The sequence below is a fragment of the Triticum aestivum genome, chromosome 3B (assembly GCF_018294505.1).
Source record: "Triticum aestivum cultivar Chinese Spring chromosome 3B, IWGSC CS RefSeq v2.1, whole genome shotgun sequence".
Classification (NCBI taxonomy): domain Eukaryota; kingdom Viridiplantae; phylum Streptophyta; class Magnoliopsida; order Poales; family Poaceae; genus Triticum; species Triticum aestivum.
Genome location: NC_057801.1, coordinates 95,208,774 through 95,228,043, shown reverse-complemented (window position 1 = coordinate 95,228,043; position 19,270 = coordinate 95,208,774). Strand labels below are relative to the sequence as shown.

At 45.2% G+C, this 19,270-nt stretch overlaps 2 protein-coding genes and 1 pseudogene across 4 annotated transcripts; 2 read left to right on the top strand and 1 right to left on the bottom strand.

Annotated features, from left to right (window-relative positions):
* Positions 1–3,819: 3,819 nt before the first annotated feature.
* LOC123068845 (WUSCHEL-related homeobox 8) lies at positions 3,820–8,670 on the top strand. Of its 3 annotated transcripts, none has more exons than XM_044491528.1 (5): positions 3,820–4,116; positions 5,037–5,202; positions 7,008–7,539; positions 7,623–7,785; positions 8,391–8,670. In XM_044491528.1, the coding sequence occupies exons 2-3, from the start codon at positions 5,088–5,090 to the stop codon at positions 7,484–7,486; spliced, it is 594 nt and encodes a 197-aa protein (XP_044347463.1). In that variant the 5' UTR covers positions 3,820–4,116; positions 5,037–5,087; the 3' UTR covers positions 7,487–7,539; positions 7,623–7,785; positions 8,391–8,670. The 3 variants fall into 3 exon arrangements, with proteins under 3 accessions (XP_044347463.1, XP_044347461.1, XP_044347462.1); XM_044491526.1 differs by having other exon boundaries at positions 3,820–4,121; XM_044491527.1 differs by lacking the exon at positions 8,391–8,670 and having other exon boundaries at positions 3,820–4,121; positions 7,623–7,975.
* A 411-nt stretch (positions 8,671–9,081) lies between these two features.
* Positions 9,082–11,711, top strand: LOC123068844 (WUSCHEL-related homeobox 8). Its single transcript, XM_044491525.1, has 3 exons — positions 9,082–9,573; positions 10,717–11,247; positions 11,331–11,711. Exons 1-2 carry the CDS (start codon positions 9,291–9,293, stop codon positions 11,196–11,198), a joined length of 765 nt encoding a protein of 254 aa, XP_044347460.1. The 5' UTR covers positions 9,082–9,290; the 3' UTR covers positions 11,199–11,247; positions 11,331–11,711.
* Positions 11,689–19,100, bottom strand: LOC123067361 (probable LRR receptor-like serine/threonine-protein kinase At1g06840; annotated as a pseudogene).
* Between the last annotated feature and the right edge of the window lie 170 nt (positions 19,101–19,270).

The following is a 19,270-nucleotide window of genomic DNA, read 5'->3' as shown; positions in this document are numbered from 1 at the left end:
ATTGGGCCCATATAGGAAGAAGGGAGAAGGAACAAGGGAGGGGGGCGCGCCCCCCCAGCCCAATCCGAATTGGGGAGGGGGGCCGGCCCCCCCTTTCCTTTCTCCTTCCCCCCTCTTCCTATTACTACTACTAGTACTACTTCCTAATACTAGTACTCTTTCCTTCCCCCTCCAAATAAGATAAGGAAAAGGGGGGGAAACCTACTTGGAGTAGGTTTCCCCCTCCTCTGTGGCGCGCCCCCCTTGGGCCGGCCACCTCCTCCCTCGCTCCTTTATATACGGGGGTAGGGGGCACCCCAGGACACACAAGTTGATCATTGATCGTTCCTTAGCCGTGTGTGGTGCCCCCCTCCATGATATTACACCTCGATCATATTGTAGCGGTGCTTAGGCGAAGCCCTGCGACAGGAGAACATCAAGATCGTCACCACGCCGTCGTGCTTACGGAACTCCCCCTCGGAGCCTCTACTGGATTGGAGATCGAGGGTGCGTCATCGAGCTGTACGCGTGTCAAGAACTCAGAGGTGCCGGAGTAACGGTACTTGGATCGGTCGGACCGGGAGGACGTACGACTACTTCCTCTACGCTGCGTCAACGCTTCCGCTTCGATCTACGAGGGTACGTAGACAACACTCTCCCCTCGTTGCTGTATCATCACCATGATCTTGCGTGTGCGTAGGAATTTTTTTTGAAATTACTGCGTTCCCCAACAGTTTTATATTCATCTTCTTCCTTCATCCTTATTTGATGGTACCCAGCTCTCAGGTCTAACTTGGAAAACCACTTACTGCCTCCCAACTCATCCAATATCTCATCAATGACAGGCATTGGAAACTTGTTTTTGATAGTTACCTCATTTAGCCTTCTGTAATCTACACAGAATCTCCATATACCATCTTTCTTTTTTACTAACAGTACTGGAGCAGCAAAAGGGCTCATACTGGGAGTGATTAGGCCAGCATCTAACATCTCTTTAACCTGTCTTTCTATCTCATCCTTCTGTTGTGGTGAATATCTATATGGTCTGCAGTTTACAGGTACTATATCTGGCAGCAGATTGATGGAATGATCAAAAGCTCTGTGGGGAGGAAGAGACTTTGGCTCTTGGAACACTTCCTTGTTCCTATCTAGTACTTGCTGCACAACTGGAGGTATATCAGTGACAGGTGCCATAACTATGCGATTCAGTAAAGCTGTAGCTCACACTTCATTGCCCTTCTCCCACTTCAACAGTTGTTCTGCAGACACCTCCTCTATTTGTTCTTGTTGTTTGGGCAGCACACCTTGCAGTTTGATCTCCTGATCCTTATATTGAAACTGAATCCACTTGTCAGCCCAATGGCATTTCATGACCCCCCACTGTTCTAACCAGTCCATTCCTAGGATAATGTCATGTCCTCCTAATGGTAACACTTGCATGGAGTTGCAGAAACTGTGGCCTTGAATCCACCAAGTGAGCTGAGGAACTATTTCAGTGCAGGTGATAATCTCCCCATTTGCCACCTTTACTGGTCGAGGTCGTTCAAGTTTCTCTGCAGTAAGGGAAACCTTGTCCAATAGTGACTGATCCACAAACGTATGGGTGCTGCCTGAGTCTACGAGGATCAATACAACTTTGTTGCCCACCAGTGCTCGAAGCTGAATTGTTCTGGGATGGGCTGCACCTAACAGGGCTGTAGCTGAGATCATAGCACACTCTTCAGTATCTGCTGTAACTAGAGCATCCAACACTGCGTCTGAAATAATCTCATGTGGATCAACCATCTCTGTTGCTTTCAGCTGTGCTCCCCCTGGTACTGCTTGGTTACATGTGTGCCCTGGCACGAACTTATCTCCACATTCGTAGCACAGGCCATTTGCCCGACGATACTCTTTTCAACTGTTTTGCTTTCCATATCTCTCCTGTAGCCAATCCAGATCGTGTGTCTGATTTGTTGTACGTCGTTCGGGCATAACTAGATTTGTTATTTTTCTGTTGAAGCAGTAGACCCTCCTGTACTGACGCATACAGAGCTGCTATCTGTATCGTACTCGGTATCTGAAACTCGACAGCTGACCTGAGCTCTTCCTTGAGACCCATGACAAAACGAGTAACCAGGAAAGTATCACTGATTGTTGGCTCATACAGTTTAACCGTGTATACCAGCTGCAGAAACTGCTGTTTGTATTCCTCGACAGTTTCTCTCTGTTTCAGGAGCATTAGTTCCTTCATCTTCTGTCGATACACATCAACATCGAACTCCAGCAGTATCGCCTGACAGAACTGCTCCCAATTGTGGAACTCACCCGATTGTTTGAAGGCCTAGTACCAACGGGCTGCATTTTCAGACAAATACAGAGATGCGGACGTGACCTTGAAGTTCTCTGGGATGTTGTACAGCCTGAAAAACGCGTCGCACTTGTCGAGCCAAATTCGAACATCTGTGTCATCAAACTTGGGGAAATCCATCTTCGGCATCCATTGCCGCTTGTTCGTGTTCTCCTCTGCCACTGGAAGTATAGGTTGGAGATGAACAGAGGCTACCTCAGGTATTTGAAGCGGACGCGGTGGTGGTCTCCCCACCGGTTGTGGTCTCGCACCCAGGATGCCGTCGGAGATCTCCGACGCAGTTGGTGACGACGCCTCCGGTACTGTCTGCTGCTTGCTCATCTGCGCCGCATGCGCCTGGCTCTGCTGCACTTGGCTGAGTGTGTTGCATGAGAGGTCAACCTTGACCTGGACTTGGTCGAGGCGCGCTGATTGCTCGGTCAGCTTGGCGTCGAGGGCCGCTAGTTGCGCGTTGAGGCCGTCGACGGTGGCCAATTTGCTCTACATGGCACGGATTTCTGCGAACTCCTTCAACATCCTCTCCCGAGACGCCTCCATCTCGTCCGCGATGAAGCGCGACTGCAGGTTTGGCTTGAATGTCGTCGTGGTCGCCGAATTTCCCCGAAACAGCCCACCTCAGGTCAGGGATTACGCAGATCGAACCCGAGGGTGATCCGCTACCGTCGCCTCGGATTTGCTGGGCACGGGTCGGGAAAAATTTCTCGGGCGATTCGCGGCGAAGCGGAGAGACGGCTCTGATACCAGACTGTCACGACCTAGGGTCGGCTGGAGTTTGACGGCGGCGAGCCGGAGTGGCGGTAGGAGGAGCAAGGGGAAAACGGAGTCGAGGGAGAGGGAGAGATACAGAGCAGAGGGGATAAGAGCAGAACGAGAGGACAGAATGCTTTGATTTCAAATTCCATACCCGTCACTGTTTACACGCTTGCTTATATAACGCAAGTATTACACGGCTCCCCGGCCCACCCTCTCGAGCCCAACATCCCTAGGCCCATGTAACGCTTCATTCAAATCTCCTTGCCTCTCTTGCGCGCGCTGCTTGCCTTCTGCGTTGCTCCATCGCCGATCGCCTGTGAGCCACTGCTTACAGCGAGGCGTCGACCTCGTTCGACGTCCCTCTAGTCAGGTCTCGAGGAGGAATAACCCCAGCGCCCTGCGCCCTTTGGCATTCCGCTTAGTAGCAGCAACAAAGGTAGCTCACATCTCATACTCTCTCAATTCCCAAATCCCGATTTGAGGCTTTTAGGAGTTTATTGTGAAAATAAGTCATAAGTCGAAAAAAAAAACTCGTTTTAGGCGCATGACTTAACTTACATTATTTTCACCACGCTTTCGCAACGAGAAAAAGCTGGGCAAGGGTGCTTCGCGCAACTTCCACTTAACCCGAAGGGGTTGCCCTAAAAAACTTAAAGCCGAAGGGGTATAGTGAAATGTCTCTATTGTTTGATGATCATATTAATGCCACTGCCAGGCCCGCGGTCACACCCGACCCCCACGCCGAAGAAAAAACACGCGAACCCCACCCTGCCCTCCGCAGCAAGCCTCCGCCGCCGCCGGTCCCCTTCTGCGCTGCTCCTCGCCGCGGCTCTCTCCGGCGAATCTGCATGGCCGGCGGGTAGTCCCCATCTACCGCCCTGCTCCTCCCTATCGCGCCGCCCGCTCCCTGTCTCCAGCAGCAGCCGACGCCCCACTCTGGCGGCCGACTGCCTACTCCGGCCGAGACCCCACTCCGGCGGAAGGCCCCCCGTTTCCCCTCCCCACCTCCCAGGCCGTGGCCATGAGCTCGTCCGGTAAGGTGACGATCTTCTCCGATTCTTTGCAAAATTTTCAGACTTGCTATTAGGTGCTGCACTGCTGCTGGTAGTGTGGCTGTGCTTTGGCCTGGATGTGCTTTGATCTTTATGTACTAGTGGCACCTCCGAGCATGAGCAGTAGTATAATTTTTTATCTGGATGTGTTCTGTCCTGATTTTGCAAAGTACCACTAGTACTGATGGTTGCTCCTGGTTGCTGCTATATTTTGTATGTGTAGTGTGGTCTCTTCAGTGATTGCCTTTATATTTGCATTACAACAAAGATTGATGTCTTTATCAAATGCTGAAATACAAAGAAATGCATTTATCTCTTTTCTGTTGCTGCTGGCCTCAAACATATAGCCATTTGCCTGGATTGAAACATGATCTTCAGTTCTATGGATATGTTTGGTTCGAGATTTTCGGCCCATTAACTGATTACACCGTAATTTGAAAGCTTCACATGCGTTTGTTTCACATGGCCTGTAATCAGGTCCCATGTAATCTGTTTACATCATAGCTCATGGTTGATACCGCCCACTCCCCAGCTGAATCAAAAACCTTTACCGGGTCGAGCGAGTCGCTCGCATGTAGGTTCTCCCATGCAAATCTTGGATGCCTGGCAATTTACATGTGCAATTCTGTTCTTTTTCATCTATTTGTTTTGGATTTGGATCCAATTTTCAAGGTAATGCAGAGTTGCTGTTCAGAAAAGATTTTCCTAACTGTTTTCTAAACTGAACATTGCACTGTACTTGTATACCGTTACATTGCAAAACAAACAAAGTTGAGTTTTCCCCACTCCTTTTCCATTACCAGCGTATTCTGATTCAACTACCATTTTTGTTACGATTTCTTATGAGTTATGCAACATAGCTTGACTTTTTGTTGCCTTGAAACTGGTTTTTTCCCCCTTAGTTTCTTGCCCGGTGCATCAGCCAATCCTGGCTCCGCCACTGTGTCAAGGTGATGACGGACGAGCAGATGGAGGTGCTCCGGAAGCAGATCTCCATCTACGCCACCATCTGCGAGCAGCTCGTCGAGATGCACCGCGCCCTCACGGCGCACCAGGATTCCATTGCAGGTATGCACACCCGTACACCAACTACACACACTTGACGGCTCGGTTTACTCTTTCTGTGTAAAGAGAGTAAAAGGCTTTCTCTCTCTGTCTCTCTCCCTCCTTTTCTTTCAAGGACGCAGCGTTGTTTCTATCTGAGTAAAGTTCAAGGCTTTGTCGGATCTGTAAAAGTACTAGTAGTACTTTCTTATGAGCTGATGGAATAGGTAGTATGATGATTAGGATCTGTTTATCCATTTTACCAATTTCTTGGTGAGAATGCTGCTTTTAGCTGTTTGCCAATTCATGCATGAGCAAGCCCCACACATTGCTATTCATGCTAGTAGATGCTTAGTTGTGGCTATGTACCATCCTTTGAGATTATCTGGTGTTGTTAACTTGTTATAGATTGGTTGAGATTGTGATGGTAATGCAGGGGACCGGTGGTAAGATATGGTTCATGGTGTGTCATCTTCTATCATTAATTATGCAGGGTCCTGTTAATGTGTCTTCTTTGTTTAGCATACTCATAACTCCTCAAGATAGGAATTGGCATCCTCTTGATGAATGTAACGAGACATTTGAGAGATTGTGTTATTAGGCCATTGAAAGCACTCCCTTACTTACCTAAATTATACCCACTTGCAAGCAACACTCCATTGGTGGCGCAGACCAACAAGAGCAAAAGCTCGACTACAAAACCCTACAATAAATACATAACTGCAAGAAAGAGGAATGAAAAGAGCAAAGAACAGATGTGCCAAATAAGACTAGCTGTCGAGTGGGCATGCATGGGAGGGCGGGGCTCCTAATTTTTCTAAATCACAGTGCAAAATCAATTCAGTTTTCTGAGGTCTTACTAACTGGCATTCTCTTACGGAAATGACTGCAAAATTTACTGCACAGCTTGTTGCGAAACCATACTCCTTGCATTTGTTATTTCCATGTTCCTGTGAAAGTAAGCTGAATACCATAGAAATTAGTACAAGAAAGTGCCAGATCATTAATTTTGTAACTTATTATGATGACAACAGGTTGGGCTCACACCATACATTGGGAGAATTTATTTGCTCTAGGTTATGGCTATGGCCTTGTTGTTTATGTCACACTGTACAAAACTGTATGATCAGTCACCATGGGGCGTGGGCAGTATGTGTTAAGTTTTATACTTTTATTAATGGGACTGTGGGAACATTACAATAAGATCCAGAGAGGACCTTAAATGCTGCAAAATAAATGAAATAGGGACACAAGATTGTCATGTGGGACCATTTATGATTTGTGCCATGTTCCCGTGTGCTCCACCATTTGTTCCGCAATCTTCTGATATTCTGCAGAATGTAAGCTTGACATGCAGGAATCTCATAGCATGTTACTTGCCTAATTATCTTTCTACTGGATCCAACACTAATTGTTATTCTGCCATTCCAATAATTTTACGACTTGCATACGTTTTGCACACTTGCCATTTCGTACTGAAACATTAGTTGATACCTTACTCTCAAGTCAACTAGCTAGATTCCTTCAAATCTCAAGCATGTATTTTTTTCTTCTAGTTAGCAACTTCTGTGAACATCTTGTAAGCCTTGCAATAATTTTTGAACCATCCTAGGATATGTTTTTATGATAATTCACAAGTACCTCTGAAAGATTGTGCTTTTATGACACACTCCTGAAACACAGACCTATGACAAGAGCTGTTTTAGATAGGCTCCTGAAATACAGTTTGCTGAGCCTCTGCACATTCTCAGTTTTTCTCTTGGTCTATTCTACTGTAGCAGTTACTTTTTTTTCTTTGTAGTCAACTAAAATCTCTTTATTTCTTTCAGGTATGAGTCTTGGTAATCTGTACTGTGATCCTCTAATGGTTCATGGAGGCCAGAAGATCACAGCGAGGCAGCGATGGACACCAACCCAGATGCAGCTGCAGATCCTCGAGAGCATTTTCAACCAAGGAAATGGAACACCAAGCAAGCAGAAGATAAAAGACATCACAGCGGAGCTCTCGCAGCATGGCCAGATCTCGGAGACCAACATCTACAACTGGTTCCAGAACAGACGTGCACGCTCGAAGCGGAAGCAAGCAGCTTCTTCTCTACCAAACAACGCCGAATCCGAAGCCGAGGGGGATGAGGAGTCCCCGACCGACAAGAAGCCTAGATCAGACGGGTCACAGCAGCAGAACATGGCTGTGAGAGCTCACAACCTCAAGAGGATCTCGGAGATGCACCGTCACTTCGACGCAGCAGAGCGTGGGCATGTCTGTGGTCCAACGATGTATGGGTCCAGCAACGACACCTCGAGATAGTCGGGCGGTCTGGGCCAGATGTCCTTCTACGAGAACGTCATGTCAGAATCCAAGTATGTTGAGCAAACACCACATCTCAGTATAACTCCACTGGAGAACCTACTGAATTTGATCTGATATTGGTTGGTGTGTGCAGGAATCGACCAGTTCTTCCAGTACCGGACGGGCGAAAGCTTCGACATGTCTGGGTGGGATCCGTCTGGGTGACACACGCGGTTCGGTGTGTCGCACTTTGACAACATACCCCTGTAAAAAAGGCAGCATGCGTTGGTTATCATGATCTTGTTGACCTCCTGAGGGTAATTTAGCTCGAGTGGAATTCGTTTGATTTTCTCGTGGAAGTAGTTTGAGAAGCTGATATAGTATCATTTGCCCTTAGCATATATATTTGCCATCATGTTTATTATTAACCATACGGCAAAACTTAAGTTTTGCTTCTTTACTAGTACTTCCCATGGCAATTTTTATGATGGCATGATTTTCTTGGCATTTTTATAGTAGCAGATCGTAAATTGTTGTTTTGCACTCCCTCCGTCCCCAAATAAGTTTCTCAACTTTGCACTAACTCTAGTACAAAGTTGTACTAAGCTTGAGACACCTATTTTGGGACGGAGGGAGTATACATCATGGCAAACACTTATATATACGAGTACATAACATGCCAAAATTGTGTTGTACAGTACACTGCATGGCAAAAACTCACTGCATATCTCATTTGTAATATTTTATCAAAATCAACTTTGTACTAGTAGTTATAATTAAGTTGCAAGGAACTTGGAACACAAATAGTCAGTTTCCTCTCTGACTCGTCTTTGTACCTGAATCCGGCTCCGACTACGACCTTATTCTCCTCCTTATTCTCCCCTCTAATCTAAATACCCTGTGTCGTCTGTGTGATATCCAGGTCCACCATGTCGCTCAAAGGCTACCACGAAGCCTCGCTGCATCCGCCGGCCGCGTACGATGCGGCGGCGCCGGAGGAGTGGGAGTGGGACTGGGGGGAAGCCCTCCTCGACAGATCCGCCTACATGGTCGACAAGAAAGACCACCAGAAAAACCATACCTCCGCCTGCCATCGATTCCGGAGGAACCTGCGCGGCAGGGAGGTGAAGGTGGAGATGCAGGTGAGCCTGTTCATGGCGCCGCCGCCTCGCGTCTCCTACTTCTGCTGCTCCGCTAACCGCACCGACGACGCCGACGACGAGCACCGGGAACAAGAAGACGCCCCCCGCCTGTTCGTCCGCGAGCCTTGGATGATCGCCACGGCGGGCGACCTTGCCCTCCTCACCCTCTGCCACGGCCACAACCGTGCCTTCTACGGCGAAAACAGCAACTACGACTACTTCCTCTACCAGGCAGCAGCCTCGCCGGCGGGGTCGCCGGAGCTCACCCGGCTCCCGCGGCCCCAACCCGACATGCTGCCAGCTTTTGGAACTCGCTGCTTCCCTACCGGCAGTATCGGTGTCTTGCGTTACCACAGCAACAGCCCCAAGGATGATGCCTGTGATGCCTACAGGATCGCGGCGCTCGCCTACGACCCTTTCCACCCCGGCCATTCCGGATACTACCTGTGCACCTACGACTCCAAGGACCCTCGGTGGAGACGCACGCCCACTGCCTCTCCACAGCCACCGCCGCCTGACGACTTTGTGTCCAGCAAGGTCATCACCATCCGCCGTTCCGGGGCATCATCAGGTTCGTCGACCTTCAGGTCCACGCCGAACCCAGCCCGCGCTCGCAAACGCCTAGCGGCTGGACGGTGGTCACGTGGACCTTGGAGGGGCTCAATGGCGGTCTGGACGCCATGTTTTTCCGGCAGGAGCACGAGATCCATTCTGGAGATATCCACGGCTACAACCTGCCCCAGTCTCTCTTTGTTTCCAACCCCATCCTCAGCTCCCACAGTGATGGCGTCCTCTACCTCTTGACCAATGCCAGCAGCGAAAACACCAACACCAGGACGTCGAAGGTGATTGCTCTTGACCTCAACCAGAAGACGCTGCTGGACGTGCAGGAATTCGACATGCAAAGACCCAGCTCCTACATGGCCACCAGCATCTCCAGCTATCTCATGCCAGCTGCTGCAGGTACTGTACCATCGCCTCCCCTCCCTGTTAATGATAACATATGGTCGATCAATATGTATTGCTCAAATTCATTTGAGATCGATGTATACCATGGCATGAGCCTAGTTTAATCTTATCATATGAGGTCAATCAATATGTTGGTTCATTATAAGTAGTACAAGTTCATATATGACTTGAAAACCGACCGACCGACGCCTTTATCTTGGTGACAACGAGATTTCCTAACTGTTGACAAATTTCTTTTTCTTAACATGCATGTCTGTTCATTCTAGAACTAGCTAGAATTTGTTGTTGTAGACTCTTTTTTATCTGTTGGCTTTGTTAGTTGTGCTTTTATTTTAACAAATGAGAAGGGAAAGGGTTTATTTTTCACAAAATCTGTTCTTTTTCTGTGCAAAATTTCAAACGAGAAGGAGAATATGAAACGGCGTGCGCCGATGTCTATGACTATGGGGTCCTCTCGCAGAATTGTACTTACATACGTGCGTCTTGGCCGCCGCCGCCACCATCTCAGTCCTCGGCCGCCCGCCGCAGTTGCTGTTGCCCTACGTACCTCATCCTCGCCCCGCCATGACATCTCGGACCTCCTCACCTCAAGCCGCACTCCGCCAGCGAGCTCCCTCACTCAAAAAGGCCCACATTTTTTCTTCCTCAATTCTGCCTGCATATCCATTGAGCTACAAAAGAGCGAGGAGTAGTACAACATCTCTCCTCCCATACTCTGATGTGAGAGATTCAACCATCACGCGAATGGTTCCTCAATTCTGACATGCAGGAATTTCATAGCATGTTACGTACCTAATTATCTTTCTACTGGGTCCAACACTAATTCTTATTCTGTCATCCCAATAATTTTACGACTTACATACGATTTGCACACTTGCCCATTTGGTACTGAAACATTAGTAATTTTTGAACCATCCTAGGATATATTTTTATGATAATTCACAAGTACCGCTGAAAGATTGTGCTTTTATGGCACTCCTGAAACACGGACCTATGGCAGGAGTTGTTTTAGACAAGCTCCCGAAATACAGTTTGCTGAGCCTCTGCACATTCTCACTTTTTCTCTTGGTCTATTGTATTTTAGCATTTAGTTTATTTTCTTTGTGTAGTCAACTAAGATCTCTTTATTTCTTTCAGGTATGAGTCTTGGTAATCTGTACTGTGATCCTCTAATGGTTCATGGAGGCCAGAAGATCACAGCGAGGCAGCGATGGACACCAACCCAGATGCAGCTGCAGATCCTCGAGATCGTTTTCAACCAAGGAAATGGAACACCAAGCAAGCAGAAGATAAAAGACATCACAGCGGAGCTCTCGCAGCATGGCCAGATCTCGGAGACCAACGTCTACAACTGGTTCCAAAACAGACGTGCACGCTCGAAGCGGAAGCAAGCAGCTTCTTCTCTACCAAATAACGCTGAATCCGAAGCCGAGGGGGATGAGGAGTCCCTGACCGACAAGAAGCCTAGATCAGATGGGTCACAGCAGCAGAACATGGCTGTGAGAGCTCACAACCCTGAGAGGATCTCAGAGATGCACCGCCACTTCGACGCAGCAGAGCGTGAGCAGGTCCGTGGTCCAATGATGTATGGGTCCAGCAACGACACCTCAAGGTCGTAGGGTGGTCTGGTCTAGATGTCCTTCTATGAGAATGTCATGTTGAATCCAAGTATGTTGAGCAAACACCATATCTCAGTATAACTCCACTGAAAAACCTACTGAATTTGATCTGATATTGGTTGGTGTGTGCAGGAATCGACCAGTTCTTCCAGTACCAGACGGGCGAAAGCTTCGACATGTCTGGGTGACACGTGGTTTGGTTTGTCGCACTTTGACAACATACCCCTGTAAAAAAAGGCAGCATGCGTTGGTTATCACGGTCTTGTTGACCTCCTCCTGAGAGTAATTTAGCTCGAGTGGAATTCGTTTGATTTTCTCGTGGAAATAGTTTTGAGAAGCTGATATAGTATCATTTGCCCTTAGCCTATATATATTTTCTTCAAGGTGTCTGTATGCACGCTCACGGTTTGCAGTTTTAGTAGGTAAGCTGTTCTGGGTATTCGTTTATGTCAGACTCAGTGTTACAGTGTAAGCCTGTAAGAACCAGTGATTATTGCACACACATTGCTCTTCGGGGAATATGGTCAGAAATCATAGAAAAATCCACGGAGTTCACACATTGCTCCGCCTTTACCTACATTAATAAGGATCAGGTTAAAACAGTTAACTGATAAAATTCTACTGAATCGCTGACACTCTTACCGAACAGCCAGAAAAGATTCGAAAGCTAAATGTAATATTATGTACCCTGTCCGTGGTCTACATACAGCCCAAATGTGAATATCATGTACATTCAAATACGGATCAGGGTGGGAATCTCTGTACCTCTCTAACGATGTTTCTACCAAACTGGATTGGCTTCATCCCAGTTAATATTTCAAGAAGCACAACACCAAGATTATAAACATCACTTTTTTCTGTCAATTTATTTGTTAGAAAGTATTCTGGATCAAGATAGCCCTGCCAAAAGAAAACAAGTTCGATATTGTGTTGCATGGAACAGCAGTAACTAGATCATGGTGAGTGCAGTTCTTGCTACATTACTAGGTGTAATAAGACTTACCGGAGTACCCTCAACAACAGTGGAGATATGAGCTGGCAATGTTCCTTCCACATCCGGAACCGGACTGCAAAATTCATTTGAGCCTTGCAGAGAATCTTCATGTGCTCGTTTGATTGCAATGGTTGCTCCATCATCTAGATTTCCTTTATGGATTTTTCCCATAACCTCCTTGACCAATTTCAGCTTAATCATTGAAATTATTTGTCGCTGTAGCCATTTCTTCCAACGTGAAAGATGTCACACCATCAACCTTGACAGAAAACCTCAACAGTACTGCAAAATTATCTACTTCTTAAGTTGTTGTAGATTGAATTTAATGTCTACTGTAACTTTAAAGTTTACTTTGCTGTAGAGTTGAAACATATCAGATGATGTCTCTTTAGAACTCGAATCTAATGTATTTGGATGAGGCTGATATAATATGTTCACAGTTTAAATCCAGTTTCCAGTATTACAGAAAGACCGATCGAGTAGCTTCCGACTTAAAAAAAATGATGCTCCTATATGTTACTACTTTTTTGACGGGTTCCTATATGTTACTACTAGTTACCAGATAAAGCAGCAAGGCATTTCTAATTTGTCAGACAGCAAGGTTTTTATGTGTAGCACATAAAAACTGTTTGTTAAAGGAATATACTGACTTACATGAAGGCCTTGAAACTGTTCGTGTTTTGAACGTCTTCTCAAATGTAGAAAGCAAAGAAACTGCAATAGCAGCAATAATTGTTCCTGCTAAAATCCCAGCTAGTGTGCCCTTTTTTAAAACCGATGACACCTCTCTTGGAAATTCTGCGAAAAAATAAAATAAAATAAGCGGCAAAAGAACAAGTGGATCATAAAGCTGGATAGAGTATTAAAGTACCAGTATGCGTGTAGTAAATTTTAAAGTAAGAAAAAGTATGTACTGGCTCCTCCTTAAGTTAGTATGCCCTTTGGAAAGATCTTGGCAATTTTCCATTTCTGTGGTTGGTTCCTCCCATCTCTTAGGAGAGTTTGGGTTCCCATGAACCCTAGGAGACATATATTAGGGTATGGATCGTAAATTCCCCAATCCCCCTTACCATCGTGAGCCCCTTGTGAAGGACCCCCTCTTTGAGAAATTCTAGGGATACGAACAAGGGTAGTCGCACTTTCAAATTATGTTGTTAAGAAATTACCTTATAAAATTCCTCAAAAAAAACCTTATAAAAACACAATAAAAAATCATGGCATACAGGCTGGAAGAAGACAAAGAAATAACTAAGAATCATTATGTTGTGTACAATAGTTTATCAATTTTTAACATAATAACACTAAACTCGTATGAACTATATACCGCATATTCCATATGCTAGGAGAATCAAATTAATAATTCATGGATTTATGATTCTACTAGCATTAAAACAGCCACAGAAGCTCTGCTATCACCTGTCTTGGCAAAATAAATATACGTAAGGACCACACATTTCAACTATTTATTTAATATGGTAGAATTATGAATGGCATCCTTTGGTGCAAAGTAAATACTACATACCATCTGCATAGAAACCAAGCGTAAAATTGAGAAGCTCGTAAGGGCCGAAAATGTCTAACAGAGTAATCTTCCATCCAGCAAGTAATTTCCTGAGCCGCACAACTTCCGACATGGTGAATAAATTAGTGTTATTCGGGAATAGCTTCAAATACATATTCAGTCTAGGATCAGCCTCCCATGTGTACCGTTCAATGTATAGCTAGTAAATACTCAGGTCCAATACATAGGTTGTAGGAGCGGAAGTCTGAGATCCCTTGACTCTTTCAGCCTATATCAAACTCCAAGAGGCGCAGCACAAATGCAAGGTATATAGGAGATAATGGATTGTATTCGTAAATTTTATCCGTTGAGAAAGAAGCACACTCTATAGTAACTTGTGCTTCATTTCCAGATTGGGGTTGACAAAGTCCCGCTTCGAGCTGGATTGTCGCATGCGGGGTTTCCAGAAAGCCTGCAGAATAATGATTGCAACGGTTATTTGTCACACCAGAAAGAGAAATGATTTGATTTATGAAGCTCCTGTGATCAATATTATATTTTTCCGTATTATTGGTTATTCTCTATGCACTCGTAATAGCAATGAAATTTGCATATTCCCAGCAAACTATACAGTTGCTTCTGGAGGCTCATCCAAATACAGTTGCTTGTGGAGGCTCAATATACAAGTGCAAACTGACAAGGAAATTTTCCAAGGCAAAGAACATACAGTACAATGACAGCTTTTGGAGGCTCAGATGCAGCTGGAATTGTGTCAAGGAAGTTGCTTTCAAAGTTCCTGCATTATATAAAAAAACATTACACATGCATATGACAAACATATTGCTGATGGAACAGCACCGTCAAGACTATTTGCTTCAAATGACTTGTAAAATGGCATCTTCATATATCTCTCACAAAATAAGTAGCAAACTAGTATAACAAACTAGAGGATGTGCAAAATTTTGCTTACCTTCGTTAAGAAGAAAAGCAAGTTAATTTACAAGAAAATGACAAAAGGTTTTTACCACAAGGTAAGGAAAAACCTCCACAAATCTGGAGAACACGGACACACTAGTATCAGTTTTCGCAAACTTGTTTTTTTCACTCGCTATTTGTTTTGAGAAAGAACATGGTACTAATCTATAGTTCAATAGGGAAAGCATTCATCTTCAATGGCATGAAAAGTTACCTAGCACTACAGAAAAGCAGAGTTAAGGATTCGAGCAGTGCTTTAAGTTAAACGTTACTTACCAGAATAGAAGATTAGGCAGCCGGAGAAGTTTGCCGGAATAGTTCCATTCAGAAAATTATGCGATAACTCACTGACAGAAACTAGAAGTTAGTTTGGTTACAAAGAGCCACATACATTGTGGTGATATTTGAAGCGAGTCTATCGGCTGCTATAGATCCTGTCAGTTGGTTCCAGCTAAGATCCCTGAAAGTGCATGCCAGAATTAGCAAAGAGATGCAGAATAATCTCATGGATATCTTTTTTTTCGGACACGCATCTAAGATCGCATCGCCAAGATGACACGAAAGTACAACAACAATAAAAGAAAAGAAAGAAAGAAAAAGGCGAACTATATAATAGGAGGGGTGGTTTTCTTACTGAAAGAAAATTACTTAGAAATATATTCTAAGCAAAGCTATGAACAACAAACAAAGGATAATCTCTGATAGAAGGATGCCAACAATAGTAAGAATGAAGAGAAAGTGCAGCATTCATCTTGATCTGGACTTACAAATAGCCAAGTTCAGGTATGCCAATAACTCCTTGCAAACTGCAATTCCTAAGACTCCTGGTGACATGAAAAAGGATTACGAACTTGAACATATATCTCTATTCGAATTTAAGTATGATAAAAAAATACTAGAGATTTACTTTTTGTTTAAACTAAATCTCAACAAACCCAAAAGAAAAGTCTTTCATCTAAACAGCCCTCGAGGGAAACATAATAACCTACTCCCCTTGAGGGCTGTTTGGATGAGTATGTAACTAGAAATTTAGAATTATAAAGGTTTCTAGAGATGTGGATTCAGTGCGTCCTGATCTGGCACTCCTTCCATCGCATCACCGGCCGGCCTCCCCTCTCCTCTGTCGGTCTCGTTGACGTTGGGAGGGGGGGACTGTGGTGGCGGTGGCAACGTACCAGAGTCGGCATAATGTCCTCCCCGCTCCGGTGGATGGTGAGTGGAGATGTCTCCCCTGTGGATTCTTTTTTGGGTCCGATCGGCTTTGAACTCTGAATGATTTGTTTGAATCCGGTCTGCATTTGTTTGGATCCGGTCTACCATGCCCAAGATTTAAAAATCTAAATTATCCACATCGAGAAACGGAAATTACAATCCTGCTGCGATAGTTAGATACACAGAAGAATTTTAAGTTTGGTCCTATCCAGTACCCACAGCATGATTTCTCTCTTTGTTTGACCATGTGTAAATAAGATTTGGAGTTGAAGTTTTGTAAAGAGGCAGAAGCCAGTTGTGTCAGTGTTGTCAACTACTCTTTTGGAGTTTTCCAAGATCGCCAAAGGTGCTAATTTGATCGCTCTCTTTCTCAAATGCTCTCTCTGTAAGCAAATGTAAGATCACCAGTGGGAGTGTTAAAATAAAGGATAGGACGTTATGAGGAAAGGCATTGTACTTGCAGCTTTAAAAGTGTCCGTATGTTGTTGCATGCAGCAGTGATGGAACTTGCACTGAAGTTATTATTATCAGCCTGACTAGAAGCAGAAAGATGCATTTATAACTTATAAGAAATGAGCACTGTTAGCTGACAGCAGTATCAAAATAATCTTAAATAAGAGATACATTCTGAGTGAAACATATTTGCTGCTGTATTGTTTAGTAACGCAAGAAAGGCAAAACCAAATTATATTTAAGTAACATTTAAGTACACTCCTGAATTTTGTAGCATTACTAAATATTCTCAGACGAGCAAAACTAACGTAGTCATCACACAACCAGCATCGGATATTCTCTGAAAGAAACCAGAACACATTCTGAAATAAAGTAATTCTCTACGCCAAAGAAGTCTCATTGGGTATATAAAATGTGCCATATTTTCAAACTAGTCGTCTCTGCTAATTTTGGAGGAAGAGGTCCAGATAAATTATTGGTATCCACAGGCCTGCACAGCAAAGTTAACAGCATGAAACAATTTTAAACACAACCCATGCTCTAGACTGCATAACAGGGAGAAAGAAAAGGCCGAACTTAAAATAGAAGCAGTGGTCCACTTACAGATGGAGCCAAGGCAATCTGGACAACTCCTATGGAATTTGCCCACTTAATGAATTATTGTTCATGTAACTAAAGGTCAAAAGGAGAGTCAAGATTAAGACGGTGCTTAAATAAGAGGCAGCAGCGGAATGAAAGTGAGAATATTGTTGAACTTACAGATGCTCCATGCTTTTTAAATTAGCAAACGACATAGGTATGGGTCCAGATAATTGATTTTGGTCGATTTGTGATCTGTTTAAGTTCTTGAGATAGCCAATCTCATCTGGTAGGGAACCGGATAGTTGATTACATTCAAAGCTCTGCAAAAAATGAGGTAGTAGCAATGAAGATTCTTATGAATATTTATTACTTGTATCTTATGAATATTTATTACTTGTATCTAGAGATATTGTACTCATCTTCCACGCTAGAATTGAAGAACATATATTTATCTCTCGACAAAAGGGGAATGTAGAAGGGTAAGAAATGTAACCCACACAATAAATGTTGCCACAAGACGAGGAAAAACGCACACCAAATATTGCCACAAGCCGACAAGATGAAAAATAATCAAAGATCTGCTACACTAACTAAGACAAGGTAAAAATCAGATATATACAAAACTGCATAGGAACTTATGTGCATATATATTCGAGAGAAAATATGCATTTGACGGTTTTGTGCTACGTCCAAAGCCACGTTATTTAAGCCCATTTACTGCAGCTTTTAGATAAAAATAAAAAATAGAATTGAACCACTGTGCTGTCAACATTAAAAAGATGAGACCAAAACACAAATGCTAACCCCAAATGCTGGATCAGATACATGGGCCTCTATTTTTTTTTGCTGGAAAATGATATAAATGTTATGTCGTTTTCAACATGCAGGGTTCGGTGCTTAAACTTCTGTGGCTTGACAGGACAAACAGTTCCATTGGTTCATGTCCACACTGACAAAGGAGTACAAAAGTTAGCTTAGATAAGACGAACTCACATAAGATGATAAGATTGAAGTGTTGTGATATTGCCTATCTCTTTCGGGATGTTACCAGTCAAATTGTTCCACATAAAATTCCTTCCAAAGCAGAAAAATATAGCAGTTAGCTCACGTATGTTTGGTACCAAATGGCACAACCTGAAAAGCACCGATGCAGAAAAATATATCACTTTTCTGTCTGGTTATGTCATTTTTGTAGTTGCTCAAAAACAAATATGCAAAGAACATGAAGTGGTTCCTGTCCAAGAAGAAAATAATAAGCGGAGCCCATGAGGTGCAATATTGAAGAAGAAAACACGTTTTCGTTTTCAGGTAATATTGAAAAACCACTTGAACGCAGTAAATTCAGTTAGCAATTTTAATTGTTATTATAATCAAATAGTAATACTTACAACTTGTTCAGCTGACTCTGTCTGGTTTTAAAAATGAATCGAGCATGCGGGGCCCGTAGGTCAGTGGCCGAAAGGAAACGGGGCCTGTCTGCTCGGTTAATCACCGGTTCGTGGGAAAGCCAAAGGGAACAGGGTAAGAAGCCTTGCCGGTGGTTGCCGGCGGTGAACGGCGGCGGTTCTCATGGCAGGAGTAGCAGGTCCTGGACGAGGGCTTCTTCTCTAGTCCAGGGCTGTCCCTCGTCGTTGGTGGGGACGGATGGAGCGGCGGAGGCGACGTGGCCGTACGGCGACGGCGAAGGAGTTCGTCGGGGCGCCCGCCGGAGCCGTTCCCAGGAGGTTAGTGAGCTCGCGCCAGTGCCGTGGAGAGGAAGAACCGGATGGGTAATTGGCCACGGCGACGGACTGGACCACAGACGGTTGGCGCAGTCATGTGCTGGAGCTGGACGCCTGGACGCGGCCGGTCTCACTCAGGTGGAATCGGGCACGGCTTGAGGTGCAGACGCGAGGCAGGGATGGTGTCCACGCATGAGTTGAGCACGGGGGCTCTCAGTCCGGGCTGGTGACGATCACATCGTCCGCTCGATGCGCGGCGTCCACCGCGGAGAGAGGGACGCGGCTGTCGACTCCGGGCGACGGAGGCAAGCTCCAAGACCCGGGAGGAGGTCGAGGCTCAGACCAGCGAGGGAGGAGGGTGCCAGGACGCCGTTAGCCAGCGTGCAGCGTGCGGGCACGGAGTGGTTTGCATGCGCGCTGGACTCGTGTGCAAAGCAGAGGAAGAGGCACTCGGATAAGGGCATGCCGGAGCTCCCTCAGGTGCTCCAGGAGCACGGTGGCGCGGCTAAAATCCAAGGGGAGCAGCAAGGCAAGCGGGGGGAGGAGGGGGTGGCTACGGAGCTCAACGCGTGCAATGTGCTCGACAGAAAGACTGGCAGCTCGGGAGAAGAAAGGTGGAAGAAGGAGAAGCCTT

Excerpts from the sequence above, each read along its gene's own strand:
- LOC123068845 (XM_044491526.1), top strand. Across the intron at positions 5,203-7,007 it reads GCACCAGGATTCCATTGCAG|GTATGAGTCTTGGTAATCTG; the intron begins GTATGCACACCC and ends TATTTCTTTCAG.
- LOC123068844 (XM_044491525.1), top strand. The coding sequence starts at position 9,291 with ATGTTTTTCCGGCAGGAGCACGAGATCCATTCTGGAGATATCCACGGC. Across the intron at positions 9,574-10,716 it reads TCTCATGCCAGCTGCTGCAG|GTATGAGTCTTGGTAATCTG; the intron begins GTACTGTACCAT and ends TATTTCTTTCAG.